This window comes from Staurois parvus, unplaced genomic scaffold, assembly GCF_062004578.1.
Source record: "Staurois parvus isolate SC_StPar_1 unplaced genomic scaffold, SC_StPar_1.0 ptg000131l, whole genome shotgun sequence".
In the NCBI taxonomy this organism is placed as follows: domain Eukaryota; kingdom Metazoa; phylum Chordata; class Amphibia; order Anura; family Ranidae; genus Staurois; species Staurois parvus.
This window is the reverse complement of record NW_028317927.1, coordinates 8945076-8965000: the sequence shown is the minus strand read 5'-3', so window position 1 is coordinate 8965000 and position 19925 is coordinate 8945076. Positions and strand designations below refer to the sequence as shown.

General features: G+C 42.6%; 1 protein-coding gene across 1 annotated transcript in view; it reads right to left on the bottom strand.

Annotated features, from left to right (window-relative positions):
- The window catches only part of MED12L (mediator complex subunit 12L), a 464120-nt gene that overhangs the window by 421901 nt on the left and 22294 nt on the right, over nt 1-19925 (bottom strand). The window contains exons 2-4 of the mRNA XM_089672604.1: nt 13304-13408; nt 10508-10699; nt 5042-5201 (exon numbers count right to left, since the gene is read on the bottom strand). Coding sequence (XP_089528730.1) covers nt 5042-5201; nt 10508-10699; nt 13304-13408 — 457 coding nt within the window. The remainder of the gene's footprint in view (nt 1-5041; nt 5202-10507; nt 10700-13303; nt 13409-19925) is intronic.

The following is a 19925-nucleotide window of genomic DNA, read 5'->3' as shown; positions in this document are numbered from 1 at the left end:
TTAAATGCCCAGACTCATCTGACCCTGCCCCAACAATCAGCACCATGGGTTCTTCTAAGCAGTTGTCTAGAAAACTGAAACTGAAAATAGTTGACGCTCACAAAGCTGGAGAAGGCTATAAGAAGATAGCAAAGCGTTTTCAGATGTCAATATCCTCTGTTTGGAATGTAATTAACAAATGGCAGTCATCAGGAACAGTGGAAGTTAAAGCAAGATCTGGAAGACCAAGAAAAATATCAGACAGAACAGCTTGCAGGATTGTGAGAAAAACAATTCAAAACCCACGTTTGACTGCACGATCCCTCCAGAAAGATCTGGCAGACACTGGAGTTGTGGTACACTATTCAACTATAAAGAGATACTTGAACAAATATGGTCTTCATGGAAGAGTCATCAGAAGAAAACCTCTTCTACGTCCTCACCACAAAAATCATCGTTTGAACTTTGCAAATGAACATATAGACAAGCCTGATGCATTTTGGAAACAAGTTCTGTGGACCGATGAGGTTAAAATTGAACTTTTTGGCCGGAATGAGCAAAGGTACGTTTGGAGAAGAAGGGGCACAGAATTTAATGAAAAGAACCTCTGTCCAACTGTTAAGCATGGGGTTGGATCAATCATGCTTTGGGGTTGTGTTGCAGCCAGTGGCACAGGGAACATCTCACGAGTAGAAGGAAAAATGGATTCAATAAAATTTCAGCAAATTTTGGATGGTAACTTGATGCCATCTGTGAAAAAGCTGAAGTTAAAGAGAGGATGGCTTCTACAAATGGATAATGATCCTAAACACACCTCGAAATCCACGGGGGATTACATCAAGAGGCGTAAACTGAAGGTTTTGCCATGGCCTTCACAATCTCCTGACCTCAACATAATTGAAAATCTATGGATAGACCTTAAAAGAGCAGTGCGTGACAGACAGCCCAGAAATCTCAAAGAACTGGAAGACTTTTGTAAGGAAGAATGGGCAAAGATACCTCAAACAAGAATTGAAAGACTCTTGGCTGGCTACAAAAAGCGTTTACAAGCTGTGATACTTGCCAAAGGGGGCAGTACAAGATATTAACTCTGCAGGGTGCCCAAACTTTTGCAGACGCCATTTTTATGTTTTCTGTTATTTTGAAAGTGTAAATGATGGAAATAAAATCTAACTTTTGTTGACATATTATAAGAATGTCTAATCTGTAATTTGATGCCTTTTGGAGATTTTTCCATTTTTCCTTGGCTTCTTTATGCACATTAATACAAATTTTTAGCTGGGGTGCCCAAACTTTCGATCTCCACTGTACATATCCATATATAACATCCCCTAACGAATACACAATACTCCCTCTACTGGTCAATAAATAGAACCACCCCTATACTGATTAAATTACCTTACATCTCTCATATTTTCTATCAAATCCCAATGTAATTATACTACCAATACTACCAAAATTTGAATACATACATCAAAATGTATATACCACTACCATCTTTGCCCATACATCCAGACACATATCTTAACACATAATAATTTTAATGATATTTAAAAAAATGTTCTAGACTGGAAGGTAGGGAAAATATATGAGTAAGGAGTATATATATGTATATTGGTATAGTATGTTAAGATAGAGTTATTTGTATGCTGATATTTTAAAGTTTATTTTTTATATGGGACATTGTATATTAATCTTTGTATTGTGGATGATAATACAGAGGTACAGGATTTGGATGAGATCGATAAACGGCTATGAGATGAAGTAAGGTGCAATGTGGACAGGTATGGGCGGCGTTTTCCAGCTTCCAAGATGGCGGTTCTGAAGTGCCTTTAGTGTAGGAAGGGCGGTATATAAGGAGTCGATGCACAGACGTCCTTACCCTTCTGAAGAAGTCATAGGAAGTGACGAAACGCGTCAAGGACACGTGACGTCAGACGCATCGACGTTAACCGGAAGTGCGATCGTGGCCATCTTGGAAGTGGGAACATGTGGCCAGTGTTCCCTAACTTGCCTACACTTGTATTCCTGTGAGGAGGAGCTGCTTCATCCAAATTTATATGTAAGTTTCTGTAATAAAGGATGTTATTTTTGGATTCACTATTGTAATGGCTGATTTTCTTATAAGGAAAATGGAAGATAAACCCTGAGACTGGATGTGACCCTAATGACAAGAAGTGAACCAGGATTTGTGTTATGCCCTGTCATTTTTTTATAGGGTAATTATCCATCTATACACGAGTTGGAGAGTGTTGGTTTGGGTTTAAAGGTGTTCACTGAGGAATATAGAGTGTGGTGATACACTCCTGCATTACTATATGTTGTTTTTCACAGTTTGTGCAATAGACACATTATGTGAGTGTTTTTATTTATATATTTTGGTACACAAAGGAATATTTGTTTGTGTGTAGAGATTAGTACACAGAGTGAACACATATATATATATATATATATATATATATATAAAATTTTTTTTTTTTTTTTTTTTTTGCATGTTGCACATTGAGTGGCACGTGTGTATTTATTATTTAAGGTATAACACTATGTTAAGTTTTTGTTTTTTGAGGTATATTTTCATCAGGACTTGCGGGTATTAAGAGAAAGACTTGTTGTTGGAAAGAAAAGAAAGAAAAATAGACGATTTTGGACAATTGTACACCTGTGGGATTGATTTGTTTTGGACATTTGTTGGTTCAATTTTTGATTGTGATGTTTGATTGTTAGATAAAGAGAAAAGTTTATAATTTATATTTGTTTAACCTTCAAGGGTGGAGGTGGATCACTTTTCTGGGATATTACATGTGATTTTGTGCTGTGTATTTTAATACACCAGTAAACTTGCAACATCTTGGTTCCAGACCAACAAGAGTGACGTTATGGAGTGGCCAGCCCAATCCCCGGATCTTAATTCAATAGAAAACTTGTGGGCTGACATCAAAAATGCAGTTTCTGAGGCAAAACCAAGAAATAGAGAAGAACTGTGGAATGTAGTCCAATCATCCTGGGCTGGAATACCTGTTCACAGGTGCCAGAAGTTGGTTGATTCCATGCAACACAGATGTACAGCAGTTCTCAGAAACAGTGCTTATACAACTAAATATTAATTAAGGGATTCAAAGGAAAGCAAAATCTTCAAACATTTTTCAGTTTATATAGCGAATGTTTGAGTTTGTAAAGAAGAATACAAACACGGCTATTTTTTTGAACAGTCTAATATTCACTTTTCTTCATTTTTTTTTAGAGGAACACAAATGTGATATATTTTTCTTCATGTTTTGATTTGGAATAGAATGTGTAGTGTTCCAAATGTATTTGTGTGTATAGAAATAAAAGCTATTAGAAGGATTTTGAGCTTTATTCACTTTTTTCAACACACTGCTATTATTTTGAACACAACTGTATACACACACACACACACACATATATATACACACACACACATATATATATATATATATATATATATATACACACATACATATATATATATATATATATATATATATATACACACACACACATATATATATATATACACACATACATATATATATATACACACACACACACACACAAACATACACACATTATATGCAAGTCTTGTCCACTGGAGGACAGGTAGGCTGTGCTCCCAGGGATGAATGTGTTCTCATGCTTAGCGTGGCCAGACTGAAACAGGAAATAACAGACTCGAAGGATCACCAGGTATGTCACACAAAGGAAGCAATGCAAAGAGAACAGGATGCTTTTTAATACAAATACATGATACACTAGACACATATCAAAAATATAAAACATTGGGGTAACAAACACTTTAAATGAAGTGAGGTGAATGATTGCAGGCTGTCATGAACCCTGGAAGACTTGGTACAGTGGTGGAAAAGAAGTACTGAATGGGAACAACTTTAGATTGAAGGCGAGTAATACAGCAAAAGTTTTTTTATGGGTGATTTTTTTTAATCTTTTAATGAGTTATTAATGTTTTCATTTTTATTTTTGACTGATGTTCTTTGCTTGCCACATGCTGATCTGTGTTAGTAAGCACCCATTTAATTTTTTGCACAGATATCTACAGTTAAGCTGTTACAGACCAACAGCAGATGTGGGGTCTGTCACAGTGAAATCTCACAGCATGCTGGAAAGCTCAAACTGGGGAATACATTGTATTTCACTTCTGGATCTTGTTGTGCCCTCATTTTAAAATGCTCTTAAAATTTTGAATATAACACATACAGTAATTCTTAATTATGCAAAAAGCCCCAGTAACTCTGAACTCGGGTTAATTTACTAAAGCAGCAGAGCGTGTACACTTTCAAAGTTACATAGTTAGTCTGGCTGAAAAAAGACAAAAGTCCATCCAGTTCAACCATGAACCACTTTCAGAGTGGATTTTCACTTATCATAGTGAATTAGGTTAACAAAGTGAACATTGCAAAAATACATCTGGAAGGAAAATTGTAAAAAAAAAAAAAAAAAAAAAAAAAGGATTTTTGCTTGCAAATTGGTTGATTGAAATCAGTACAACTTCATCTCATTCACTAAGATTAGTTAATTTTCTCTTTGCGAAGGTAATTTTCACTTAGGTTAGTCAATGAGTTAAAGAATAAGTTCACCTTTCGTAACATGTTAAACCCATATTCAGGGAACATATTATGTTATGATCAGACCAGCCCCCCCTCCCCACTTTGAAAGCTAGCTGGGGATTTCTCCCCCCTCTTTAGCTGTAAAATTCTCAGCTTGTAGTCCTCAATGAACTATCACGGTGCTGTGAAGCACTGGGGTAGTTTATTCATCCTTCCTGTCAGTATATCTGCTTGCTCATACATCCCATATGAGCAATCAGATATACTGACAGATCTGCAGGAGACTTGCATGGTATCAGCGATATGCTGATCGCTGGTACAATGGTTTACAGGCTCCTGCAACCAAAAATAACAAAATGTACATTCTTTTACCTGTAAGGTAAGATTTACTTTGAAAATGAAAATGCTCTGTCATCTTTTAGTAAATAAAGGTCTATTTTTTGAGATAAGAATAGAAAGCATAACGGAATTAGAAATACCTATGTTTGGATCAGTTGATTGTCGCTTCTTTATTTTGGCTTCTGAAATAGCAGCATAGTATGCACAAGTCATTTTCAATAGCCAGGCAGCTCGCAACAGTGGCACTGAATACTTTGCCAGGTAGCCAAAAACATCCTCCTTCTTGCTAAGTATAGGTACCTACAAAAAAATGATATAACATCTAACTGATGGTACAAGTAAAAATTGTACTATTAAAATATCTCAGCTCTTGTAAATAAGCTAGTTTGCAAATGTTGCTTTGGATCTTTTCTCTTTATCTTGTTCTTTGTGAGCTTATTGTTGCAGTTTAAAATGAATTTGTTTATAATTGATAAAACTGTAAACTCTACATACAGAGTCATATACTACCAGGCATCCCTTAGCCTAGGTTCACACCTGTGCAGGTGGTTGCTACTGGGGGACCCACACCTTGTTCCGTAGTCCCACCCTCCCACACAGCGAAACGCAGGAGCTGCAGGCGGGTGCCATTAATCCTAATAGCATTCCACCCGCACTGAAAATCACACCCGCACTAGAAACCGCATTGCACTTGCAAATCCTATGCAGACTAGTGCATGGATTTTTCCTATGTTTCACAAGGAGCTGCCGTGTCTATGCAAACCAAGGCAGCATAGATGTGAACCTAGGCTTAAAGGGCAAAAATGGGGGGGGGGGCATATTTGTTCATTAAATAGTCAAGCTTTGCTTCCTGCTTAACAGTGTTACACAGCAATTGTGTTAAATGCTTCCCTCTTATGACAAGTCTGTCAATCTGCCCAGACCAATTTGGCCCAAATGCAGTCTGTGTGGCTGACAGATTTTATTTTATTTCCACAGTTTTTAAAATGGGACTCTAACAATACTTACTGACATACAAATACGCACTACAAAGAGAATCTAAAAAAACCCTTCATTTCAATAAATTGTCAGAGTCATAGAAACTCATTTCTGCTAGCACGGAATCAGCTGGGTAAGCCCTCATGCACACAGGTGTTGGCACTCATACTGCGTGACAAAGGCATTTGTTTTTGCCCCAAGCTACATGCAGGCAGCTTATGGAAGTGAATGCAGACACAGCAGCTGCATGTCAAAATTTAATAGGAGTGCAGGCAGGGGCGTAGATAAGTGGGGAAGTCAGGGGGGTCTGAACCCTCACACCCCCCCAGAGGAGAGTTGCTAACTATCACTGCAGGCCGCAGCCCTGGAAATTTCCACTCGCCCGCGAGGGGAAAAAGGGTAGTGGCAACGAGTGGTGCCAGAAGTAGGGGTGTGTGGGAGGGGTGGCATTGACAGGCACCGATCTCCTGCATGGCTTTCAATAAAGCAGCTGGAAGCTGTGGGAGGGAGAGGAGGAGAATCGCCTTCCAGCTGCTTTATTAAAAGACATTACAGGAGATTGCTGCTTGTCACTGCCCCCACTGCTGCACAGAACGGTTCACTTTTCTTTCTGCCCCCTCCCTCCCACTGCTGTTGTGTTCCCGCCGCTGTGTTCTTTTCACTGCCCAGCTCCCCCCTCCATCCTCCGCATCAATAAGAGAAGAGGGGAGAGAGGCTGGATCTGCTCTGCCTCCCCCTGGGGTGGAAGGAAGGGTGGGTGGAAGGAAGGGAGTGAGGGGTGAATGGAAGGAAGGAAGGAAGGAAGGAAGGAAGGAAGGAAGGAAGGAAGGAAGGAAGGGAAGTGTGGGTGGAAGGAAGGGAGGTGTAGGTGTAGGTGGAAAGAAGGAAGGAAGGTTAGGTCAGACTCAACATGACTCCTTCAGAAGCATCAGAGCTGTCAGCTGTGTTCAATTTCCCACCCACACATCCTCTGAAGCTGCAGGGACTGGAGTGTGGGCTGGAAACTGAACACAACTGACAGCTCTGATGCTTCTGAAGGAGTCATTGTGAGTCTGACCTAACCTCCCTTCCTTCCACCCCCCCCTCCCATCCTTTCTTCCCTTCATTCCTTCCCTCTCTTACTTCCTTCCACCCACTTATCCCTACCTTCCTTCCGCCCCTTTCTTCCTTCCACCCACCCACCCTTCCCTCCCTTCCTTCCATCCACCCTTCCCTCCCTTCCTTCCATCCACCCCTCCCTCCCTCCTTTCCTTCCTTCCACCCACCCCTCCCTTCCATCAACCCCTCTATTCCACTCACCCTTCCTTCCTTCTTCCACCCACCCCTTCCTTCCACCCACCCCTCCCTCCCTTCTACCCACTCCTTGCTTCCACCCACCCCTCCCTCATTTCCTTAATTCCACCCCTCCCTCCCTTCCTTCCTTCCACCCTTCCCTTCCTACCTTCCAACCCTCCCTTCCATCACTCCACCCATCCCCCTTCCACCCCCCCCCTTCCATCCACCTTTCCTTGCACCCCTCCCTTCCTTCCTTCCACCCACCCCTGCATTCCTTCCACCCAACCCTCCCTTTCTCACACCTCTCCCTTTCTCCCATCCACCCCTCCCTTCCTCCTTTCCTTCCACACACCCCTCCCTTCCTCCCCTTCTTCCTTCCACCCACTCCTCATTTCTTACATCCACTCCTCTTCCTCCTTTATTTCCACCCACCCCTCCTTTCCTCCCCTCCTTCATTCCACCCACCCCTCCTCCTTTCCTTCCACCCACCCCTCCTTCCCTTCCTTTCACCCACCCTTCCTTACACCCACCCTTCCTTACACCCACCCATTCCTTCCTTCATTTCTTCCACCCACCCCTCTCCCCCCCCCTTCCTTCTACCCACCCCTCCTTCCATCCACCAACCATTCCTTCCTTCTACCCACCCTTTCCTTCCTTACACCCATCCCTCCCTCCTTTCTACCGACCCACCCTTCCTTCCTCCCACCCCTCCCTTCCACCCACCCTTACTTCCTTCCACCCACTCACCTTTCCTTCCTTCCACCCCTCCCTTCCTTCCACCCACCCCTCCTTCCAAACACCCACCCCTTCCTTCCACCTACCCTTCCTTCCGCCATTTCCTTCCTTCCACCCCCTCCTTCCTTTCACCCACCCATTCCATCCTTCCGCCTACCCCTTCCTTCCTTCCAGCCACCCCTCCCTCCCCCTTCCTTCCACACTTCCTTCTACCCACCTCTTCCTCCCTTCTACCCACCCCTTCCTTTCACCCACCCGTTCCTTCCTTCAACCCACCCCTCCCTTCCCCTTCCTTCCACCATTCCTTACACCTACCCCTCCTTCTATCCACCAACCCTTCCTTCCTTCTACCCATCCCTCCCTCCTTTCCACCGACCCACCCTTCCTTCCTCCCACCCACCCACCTTTCCTTCCTTCCACCCACTCACCTTTCCTTCCTTCCACCCACCCACCCCTCCCTTCCTTCCACCCTTTCCTTCCTTCCACCCACTCCTTCCTTCCACCCACCCATTCCTTCCATCTACCCCTTCCTTCGTTTCACCCACCCCTGCCTGCCCCTCCCTTCCTTCTACCCACCCCTTCCTTACACCCACCCACTCCTTCCACCTTTCCTTCCACCCACCCTTTCCTTCCTTCTTTCCACCCACCCCTCCTTCCATCCACCAACCCTTCCTTCCTTCCATCCACCCCTTCCTTCCTCCCATCCCTCTCTCCTTTCTACCAACCCACCATTCCTTCCTCCCACCCCTCCCTTCCACCCACCTTTACTTCCTTCCACCCACTCACCTATCCTTCCTTCCACCCACCCACTCCTCCATTCCTTCCACCCACCCCTCCTTCCAAACACCCACCCCTTTGTTCCAAACACCCACTCCTTCCTTCCACCTACCTTTCCTTTCTTCCACCCATTCCCTCCTTCCACCTACCCCGTCCTTCCACCCATCCATTCCTTCCTTCTTTTTTTCAAGGGGGAGAAGTTGGTGGGGGGGGGGAGCTGTAAAAATGCAGTTCAGCTGTGAGCTGACACCCCCCCCAGAAAAACAAAATTATCTACAGCCCTGGTCTGCGTCCTGGGCTGCAGACATGCTCCTGCACAGGATCGAGTGCACACACACCTTCAGGGTGTGCACCCAGGCTTTTGTTCAGTTTAGGTTTGCAATACCACACATGTCCTTGGAATTGCCAAACCCACTTGGAGTAGGCCAAATGCAGGTCAGTAGGAGGTCAACTGCAGGTTAAATCTACAAAAGCTCAAATCCCATTGACACTGGTCTGTGTGGCGAAGGTGAATCAAACTGTGGGTTACCCCTCAATGTGGAACTGATATTAGTTGGTTAAAATTTATCAGCACAAAATCTGACAAATGCTTAGTGTGCACACATGCCACATGCAGCACCCTGGGCGTGGGAAAGCACCAAGAGATTTACACAAGACATACAAATGCCTATAAAAATCCATGTGCATGAACCCTTAGCCTGAATTCACACCTGATCAGAGCATATTCCTGGAGATTTGGGGGTTTTTTTTTAGGCGTTTCTGTGTATCAACCCTCAGGAGTTATTTTCCTGAGCTGTTCAAGGGGAGGAAAGCAGTTCTGTGGAGGAGAGGAATTCTTCATGCATAAAAATGTGCATGGAGCTTTTACAGGCATTCCCATTGAAGTCTAAAAAAAAAAAATATCTGAACAACTTTTAAAAAAATAAATAAATATAAAAAAAAAGCTCATGTACTGTTTTTCAGTGTAGGGTGACTGAGCATACACATGTAAATAGGAACAATTAGAAATTAAAGGATTCTGCATAGACGGGTGTAGTAAGCAGTAAGGAATCCTCGGTTATTGGATGCTGTGTACACATATATTGATACACAATCAACTGAAAATAGATGCAATTGTTTTAAAAAAATCCCTCATTTAAAAATGGATTGTAACACAACAAAGCAATAGATCAGTTTAGTGGCAATTGAATGGATTTTCTGCTAAGACCAATTGTTTCTTTTCAGTGAAAATGATTGTTTATTGATCGAACTGTCCATATAGTGTTTCAGTTCCAGAAAGATACAATTTTTTTCATCAAAGGGATTGTTATGTTGCACAACAGTATCATTAGTTGTATTATCAGCTTTAAATCTGGCTGCAGGAAACTAAAATTTCTTTGCTACAATTTATTACTCAACATTACCATTCCCTGCACTCCTTTTTTAATACATTCCAAATTAGAAATATAACATTTATAAAAGTGGACATAAAATGGCAAAGGTTAAAGTGTGTTTAAAAGCAATTTTTTGCTTTTTTTTCCCCCTCCTTTTTGGATAAGAGGAGGGTAAAACCCCTGTTGGCTTAATTTTTTCGTTGTATGTGGCCTTTTGGGGAGGCTTTGCTTTCATGGAGATGGAGCAGGGAGGGAAAAAAATTGTCTCCATTGTAAGATTTCCCTTCTATTACTGTTTTAGGATTTATCATGATCATCTTGCCAACAAAACAATCAGAGCAGATGAATCTCCCCAGTGTTCACAGACGGTGATAAAAACTTGACATTGGTTCTAATGCTCGCCCACTCTACCCAAAGCTCGGAAAAGAAAAAGTATGAACTATACATGTTAACACAAGTAAATTTTACCTTTTTAGCTAGAACAGTGAGATGCTTGTTTCCAGCTAGATCGGTAAACCAGCTATGTATCGCACCCTGAGAACGAGCAGTCACAAGCCAGTAATTGTCTTTGGCATTAATCTGTGGCTTTTTCCTCCCTGTGTCTTGAAAGGTGTTCAGTTTCAGTTTTTCAGCTAGAATGCTGCTGAAGTATGCTCCAATCTGCAAACACATGAAATGTAGACAACTTTTTTTATGTTCATATACTAGCATTCACATGCAGTATAACATATCCAAAATACTGCAATCTAAAGCATACATTTAATACACTGCTCAACAAAAATTAAAGGTATTTTTTTTAATCAGAGTACAGCATCAAGTCAGTTAAACTCCTGGGATATTGATCTGGTCAATTAAGTAGCTGGGGTTGTTAATCAGTTTCAGCTGCTTTGGTGTTAATGAAATTAACAACAGATGCACTAGATGGGCAACAATGACATGACCCTCAACACATGAATGGTTTTACAGGTGGAGGCCACTGACATTGTTTTCCCTACTCATCTTTTCTGACTTTTTTCACTAGTTTTGCATTGGCTAGGGTCAGTGTCACTACTGGTAGCATGAGGCAATACCTGGACCCTACAGAGGTTGCACAGGCAGTCCAACTTTTCCAGGATGGTACATCAATATGTGCCATTGCCAGAAGGTTTGCTGTGTCTCCCAGCACAGTCTCAAGAGCATGGAGGAGATTCCAGGAGACAGACAGTTACTCTAGGAGGGCCATAGAAGGTCCATAACCCATTAGCAGGACTGGTATCTGCTCTTTTGTGCAAGGAGGAACAGGGTGAGCAATGCCAGAGGCCTACAAAATGACCTCCAGCAGGCCACTGGTGTGAATGTCTCTGACCAAACAATCAGAAACAGACTTCATAAGGGTGGCCTGAGGGCCCGACGTCCACTAGTGGGCCCTGTGCTCACTGCCCGGCACCATAGAGCTCGATTGGCATTTGCCATTGAACACCAGAATTGGCAGGTCCGCCACAGGCTCCCTGTGCTTTTCAAAGACAAGAGCAGGTTCACCCTGAGCACATGTGACAGATATGAAAGGGGCTGGAGAAGCCATGGCGAATGTTATGCTGCCTGTAACATCGTTCAGGCTGACCGCATATCCATGGTGGGACACACAGGCCTCTAGAGGCTAGACAATGGCACCCTCACTATCATTAGGTATCGGGATTAAATCCTTGGACCCATTGTCAGACTGCATGCTGGTGCAGTGGGTCCTGGGTTCCTCCTGCTGCACAACAATGCCCAGCCTCATGTGGCAAGAGTGTGCAGGCAGTTCCTGGAGGATAAAGGAATTGATACCATTGAATGGCCCCCATGCTCACCTGACCTAAATCCAATAGAACACCTCTGGGATATCATGTTTCGTTCCATCCGACACCGCCAGGTTGCACTTCAGACTGTCCAGGAACTCAGTGATGCCCTAGTCCAGATCTGGGAGGAAATACCCCAGGGCACCATCCACCCTATCATTAAGCGCATGCCCCGACATTGTCAGGCATGCATACAAGCACATGGGGGCCATACAAACTATTGAGTACCATTTTGAGTTGCTGCAATGAAATTTCAGCAAAATGGACTAGCCAGCTGCATACTTTTTTCACTTTGATTTTCGGGGTGTCTTTGAATTCAGTCCTCTGTAGGTTGATAATTTTCATTTCCATCAAACGATGGGGCATCCTTACGTGCCTAACACATTACCTAATCCATATCAGTATACTGTAGATATACAGCATGATATTTTTCCCCATTGAGATCTGATAGGTTTTCAAAGTGTTTCTTTAATTTTTTTGAGCAGTGTATAAATCAGTAGTACTGTGCTTAAAGTGACTGTAAACCCCCACCTTGTAAACAACTAGGGTTGCACCCATACCAGAGTATTTGTATGAGTACTTGTACTCATGCAAATGCTCCTAATACCCAAAACCAGGGGCGGACTGACAACTCATGAGGCCCCCGGGCAATAGGGGATCATGGGGCCCCTATGTCCTTGCCCAAACTCAAAAAAGCCTATGAAAAAAGGTACCAGGGGCATCTCATGGGGCCCCCTACTGACCCCAGGCCCTCGGACAGTGCCCGAGTTTCCAAATGGTCAGTCCGCTCCTGCCCAAAACCAATACCTTTTGTGGTGCAATCTGAGCCCATACGAAATGAATGGGCTCAAATAGCACTGCAAAGAATTGCATGCGATTTGAACTGGAATGCAGTGCAATTCCTGTCCAAATTGCATGTGGTTTCCCGCACAGCTCCTGTGTGAAACAAGGCTTGTTATACTGACTTTGAGCCTAAGTTCACACAGGAGCGGTGCAGGAATCTTTCCTGCATAACAGGATCCACTAGCACCTCTGGCTCACATCAGCGGCTGTGGCTTGAGCTCCTCCTGCCTCTACCACGGCTTTGTTCACCGCATCTCCAGTGGCTCTCTTTCTCCTCATCCTCCATCAGTTTGAGCCATTCACTGGACCCCCTCCCCATTTCCCTCGGTCTCGCTGTACCAAATTGCCGATCCCCAGCTGTCAGACACCGAAAAGCGGTTTCACTGTTTTGGGGATCTGAAATCTCCATGGCTTTCTCTCCTCTCCTAGCAGTGCTGACAGTAGGCTGATTGGTCAGCACCGTCCATATATCGGTGTTTCAGGCTTCAGAAAACCTTGATTTATATTATGTAAAATTAGTAAACCATAGTTCTCAAAGCAATAAACAATACAAATAATAATAACAACAACAATAAAAAAACAAATAAAATAGCAATGGTTCTACCTTAGATGGGTTTATAACAATGTTCCTAGCTGATCCATGCTCATCTCCAGAAAATGCTGGCTGATTACTAAATCCTTGTTTTACATTTACTGCAGTTAATTCATCCTGGAGGAAAAGAAAAACAGTCAATATAATCAGCTGTCACCTTGTACACTGTACTGTTAGAATCCAGTTAGTACTTGTTACATGCACAACTTGTCAAATATTTCTGTCTATCCCAATTTATTCACATTTCTGGTATTTAACTAGGTGTATTTGTTTACTAAAAGAAAACAGGAACAGAAAACATGTTAGTATCTTATTGTACACATCTGTTAAAGCAGAACAGTCAAAAAAATTATGAGGAAAATGAATAGTCAATGAAAAATAATATACAAAAAGCAACCCCTGTTGCAAAAATTACTTTCGTTCCAGTCTGATGGCTGTCAGCCAACCTACTTCCTTTGAGCACAGACTGTCCTGGACACTGCTCAGCCTGTGACTGGACAGTGAAAGCAAAAGCAGCACAAAGATAAGCCAGCAAGGGGGGAGGAGACGCAACATGGTGCCGTAGCAGCAGGACAGAGGAGCTATGGACGCCAGCCTGATAGCTAGTGGAGGAATGCCCTAGCATCATGAAACCTACCTGAGCCTGGGTCGTGGTGTGTGCGGGGGCCGGGGACTGATGATTCCGGTGATTGCTCCGGCGTGGGTGTCGGGAGTGCAGGTGGTCCCTTCTGTGTCGGGAGCCGGCAGAAGACTGGAAGCGATGGGGGGAAGGAAAGAGACGAGGACCCGAAGTGCTCGGAAGGACACCAGGTGCCCCAGGCATTGCCTGAGCGGGGGGAAGAGCTGCATCCTGGTAGAGCCAGGATAAGCAGCGGTGATAATAGAGCACAGGGTTCCTTGGGAGGCTACAAATATATATCCCCTTCACGGACCCACACCGCAAAAATATAAATGGCACCCACAAAAGCTACCCCAAAGTTAAAAAAAAAAAAAAACAGCCCAGGACATAGGATATAAAGGAGACCTCTATCCAGCTAACAACAGAAGCGGAAAGGACAGCAGCATAGAAGATACATAGATTGTAAGCTCCAAGGAGCAGGGCCCTCAAATCCCTCTTGTATTGACCTGTATTGTTACTGTACTGTCTCCCACCATAATGTAAAGCGCTGAGCAAACTGTCGGTGCTATATAAATCCTTTATAATAATAATAAAAAGGAGGGCAAGTTGCAGTAGGACTATGTAAAAAAAAAAAATGATATATGAACTGTCATTTTTTCTGCAACATAGATTCATAATAAGTGTATGCTGTCCGAGAAGAGATGATAAAGTAAGAGGGGTCCTGCTAACTTGTAGACCTGTGGCTCAGAAGGGACCATCCAATTTTTCACTAAGTATCATTAATTTGTAAGAAATAGAAAGGAATAACATTGTTTAAGGATTAAAAGAGACTGTGCAACGAAGCTACCAAACGGGAACCCCCCAAGGAAAATGAGAAGTAGACCGACTAAAGGGGGTGGCTCTAAAACACCCCAGGCAAGCGCAAACTCCCTTACGATAAAAAAATATATGCCAGCACAGGGGAAAAAAAGTCCTGAGCCACAAAATCAAGAGAACCAGGGCAAATGCTTTTTTATTCTTGGGGGTGAACAATCCAGACTGTAATATGGTAATGTGGAGGAAGTTCAAGAAAAAGGAATCCCAACCTTAGAATGTAGAGGGGAACAAAGAAAAGCGGAACAGGAAGGGCCCCCAATACATACTCTTTTAAAAAAGGACTTGGTAGAAATGTTCACGAAATTGGAGACGGTTGTTAAGAAGGAGATCGGGAATCTCCGAAGCGACCTGGGTCACGCCCTGTCTCGATTGGAGGAGTCAGAGAAAAAAAGCAGAGGTACATACATTACAAATTGAGAAATTAGAAATGCAAATAGAATAGAGGCAATTAGAAATGAGAGAATTATTTAAAATGGAAGATCAGGAGAACCGTATTAGAAGGAACAACTTGAGGTTTAGAGGCATTCCGGAATAAAAAGGACAGGAGGAAGACTTAATGGGGAAAATGAAAAGAATCTGCAATCCAATAATGGGAAGACCAGAGACAGATTGTATAAAAACGGAGTATATAGGGTCAGAAGGCCAAAGGGTATATCAGTAGAAAGTCCCAGAGACGTGATAGCTAGATATCAGGATATCGGAGACCGGGACCAGATATGGAAAGGGTTGCGGGACTTTTCTGAAATAAAATTTGAAGACTCTGCCATACAAATTTTTGCTGACATTTCCCCAGAGACATTGGCAAGAAGGAGAGCCCTTAAACCACTTCTAAACCACATGAGAGAGAAAAAAGTCAGATACAACTGGGGATTTCCTGCTTGTCTAGTTGGGTGGAAAGATGGAAGATCGGCAAGATTGAGATTCCCAGAAGACTATAATGACTTTTGTGAAAAATTAGATTTACAGAAAGTGAATATAGGAGGGATGGTTTGAATGGGTTAGAGAAAGGGACACTCAGGTCCCAGGTAGATGGCATCAGGTAGCTAGGAGGTAGATTTCAGAGGACGGGTGCAGGGGGGGCCACGGGATAGAGAATAGGGGTCGGTGGCCCCACTGGGTCACATCAGAATCTTGGAGTCCCTCATTGGTTTATATCCGCTTAGGTGGATGATTAGGGGGGTATTAGTCCGGTAGGTTCAGCCTAAGATCGCTTCATAATTAGAGATGTCATCTGTACAGGTGAAAGGGAGATGGTCATGTTGTGAGTTTCACCCCAATCAAGGAATTGCTAGGGGGGACCTTTCTAGTCAAATTCCTAGGCTTAATGTAAGCCAGGGAGGGAGGAGGGAGGGGGTCAGAAGGAGGGGTAAAGGGGAGGGAAGGGATGGGGTAAAGAAGGGGTTTGGTAAAAACTATCTGTATTTAAGTGGATATGATTCAAAGGGAATAGGTCAAAATAAGATTGGAGGATATGAATGAGATTAAGTTTATGAACTATAACGTGAAAGGGCTAAATTCACCTAAAAAAAGACATAAGATACTTAGGGAAGTCCAACATTACTCAATAGACATAGTATTTCTCCAAGAAACTCACCTAACCAGAAATACAAACGTGAAATTACATTCAAAGCATTACCAAACATGGATATATGCTGATTCATCTGTAAAGGGAGCAAAAGGGATAGCAATCGGGTTTTCAGCAAAAGTTGATTTCCAATTGGAGGACAAAATGGAAGACCTGGAAGGTGGATTCTTGTTTATCAGGGGAAAGTTACAAGGAAAGGAATACACATTGGCTAACATATATTGCCCAAATAAAAACCCAGCGGGATTCCTGGAAGGGACTATAAGGAAACTTAAGGAGTTTAAAAAGGGGAACCTGGTTGTGGCGAGGGATTTTAATCTATGTTTGGATCCCATATGGGATGTATTATCCGGAGAGAGGAGAGAAGGAGATAGGAGCCTCAAATCACTGAAGATGTTATTGTATAGACACCAGGTGGTAGATGTGTGGAGGATAAACCATCCTAGAGAAAGAGACTATACCTTCTTCTCCCACACTCACGGTTCATGTTCAAGATTAGACTACATAATGGTGGAGCATAGACAGTTGGAGATAGTGAAAAGCTCAAATGTAGAAGTTATGTCATTATCAGATCATGCCCCAATCACGTTGAGGTTTCAAACAGGGAGAGGTGAAGATAAAATATTATCTTGGAAATTGAACAAAATGCTTTTACAGGATCCTGAATTCGAGAAGAGGATAAAAAGAGGAATTGAACAATTCTTTCAGACAAATGAGACCGAGGGAATGTCCGAGGCAATAGTGTGGGAGTCACATAAAGCCTATATCAAAGGAATATTGATCTCTATAGACATAGAGAAGAAGAAGGAAAGGGGGAAAAAAATAAAACAGGTCATAGATGAACTACAAAAACTGGAACAAATTCATAAAATGAAAAATGGGATGGATAAATATCAGAGGATAATACAAAAAAGAGACGAGTTGAAAGAACTGATGGAACAGGATTCTAGGAGGATATTTAATAGAATAGCCAAAGAAAGATACCAATGGGGGAACAGAGTAGGAAAAGATCTAATGAGAGACTCGGGAATAAACAAGTGAGGAATTTCATAAAAAAAATTAGTGATGGGAAGGGAGAGAATTTGTATAAAACATCAGATATTGCCAGGAGGTTTCATAACTATTATAGCGAAACTATATAACGTAAGAAGGAGGAGGAGATAAAAAGAAGACAGAACTACTTAAGTGAGGTTGAGCTTCCACGAATAGCAAAGGAAAAACTAGACAATCTTGAAAGCCCTATTACCCCAAAGGAAATTAACGTTGCCTTAAAAAGCACGATAGTAGGTAAAAGCTCTGGGCCAGATGGGTATACAGTAAGATACTTGAAAGAATTCAAAGAGTTACCGGTTCCCAAAATATGTAAATACATGAATGCAATAGGAGAGGGATCAGAAATGAGGGAAGAATCCCTCCAGACCTACATCACCCTCATTTTGAAGGAGGGGAAGAATAGTTCTCAGTGTGCAAGCTATAGACCGATTTCATTGTTAAATGTAGATACAAAACTGTATGCAAAAGTACTGGCAACAAGGTTGAAGGACTTGATGTCCAAATGGGTGCATTTAGATCAGGTGGGCTTTATATCCGGGAGAGAGGGGAGGGACAATGATCTGAGATCTTTGAGGTTGGTACAAAAAGCTAAAAAAGAAAAATCATCGGCGATTTTGTTGATCGATGCGGAAAAGGCATTCGATAGGGTCGATTGGGGGTTTATGTTCGATACGTTAGAAAAGTTGGGGATGGGACCTAAAATGTTGAATTGGATAAAAGGATTATATAAGAACCCATCAGCAGTGAAGGTAAATGGAACCTTCTCTCAGTTTTTTAAAATGAATAACGGAACCAGACAGAGATGCCCCCTCTACCCTATACTGTTTGTGTTGTCATTAGAACCATTGTTGGAGAGGGTTAGGAAAAGCAGTGATATAAGGGGGATAAAAATAGGAGACAGGGAACACAAAGTCACCGCTTATGCAGATGATACTGTATGTTGTTCTATGTGGCTAACCCTAGGACAACATTGCCCAACTTAATGAAAAAACTAAAACAATATGGGGGAGTATCAAATTTGAAGATAAACCTGATAAAATCGTAAATCCTAAACATCAATCTCACAGTCATAGAAAAGAAAGACTACAAAAAGTGTTCCCTTTTTCCTGGAGGAAAAATTAAATAGGATATCTTGAAATAAAATTAGCAACATTGGTAAAAAGTATATATCAAACAAATTACATTCCCCTGATAAATGAAAAAAAGACGAGTTGAATAGACTAGCAAAAGGGGGGGGGGAGGGGCTCTTGGATAGGAAGAATTAATTTAGTTAAAATGGTGATACTCCCAAAAATTTTATATAAATTTCAGATGCTCAGATGCTCCCAATATCTTTACCTGGAGCTTTCTTTGTAATAATTAGAAAGATGATTACTAAGTTCATATGGGTAAATAAGAGGCCTAGGATTAGCCATGAAGTGTTATGTAGAGCAAAAGCAAATGGAAGACTGGGGCTACCAAATATAAAGAATTACTATACAGCTGTAATTTTGTCACGGGTGATAGATTGGTCTTTTAATTCACAAGGGAAAAGTTGGGTAAAGATAGAAAGGGAATTAAGTAAATCACATTTAGAGAAGATGATTTGGATACCTTATGGGTTCTGCGCATTAGATGTAGAAACAAACTGACCAGGATAGTTTTGGAAACCTGGGATAGATTACACAATAAGGAAAAATGGAAATTTAATTCACTGTTGATACCATTAGTGGGAACAGTTTTTTTGCACCAGGAAATGTTAAAATATATGGGAGATGGATAAAGGATAAAAATGTACATTTGAAAGATATTACAAAAGGGGGAGATTATGCACGTTTCAAAAGTTAAAAAAGAATAAGGATTTGTTTGTTATATTTGATGAAAGGAGGTATAACCAGTTATTTCATTTTGTTGCAAGTCTACCACAACCGTTGAGGGAGGTAGAGGAAATGAACCCATTTGAAAAATTAATGAATGCTGATGTAAGTCCAAAACATATCACTTCAAGGATATATAAGACCCTTATGGATCTAGAGCAGCGGTTCTCAACCTGGGGGTCGCGACCCCTTTGGGGGTCGAACGACCATTTCCCAGGGGTCGCCTAAGACCATCGGAAAACACATATTTCCGATGGTCTTAGGAACCGAGACACCGCTGCAGTCTCCGGCGATGTGTGGGCGGGATGATACGCTGCTGTCACCTGGCCACACCTCCGGGATCGCTCAGCAGCTCCGCCTCCTCGCCGCTGATTGGCCACCGGAACTGTAGCTCAGGAGAGGCACACAGGCGGCCAATCATCGGCGAGGAGGTGGAGCTTGGAGAGGAGGAGCCGAGCGGCAGCGCGCGTACATCAAAGAAGACCGAGGGAGCTGCCGGAGCGAGTGAAGAGGAGAGCGGCCAGAGAAGGAAGACAGCTGACAGGTAAGTGAGAGAGCGAGCCCAGGCTGGAGCAGGGGTCAGCAAAGTAAGTATCATTGGTGTCAGTGGGAGGAATAGTGCCCCATCATTTGTGTCACTAATAC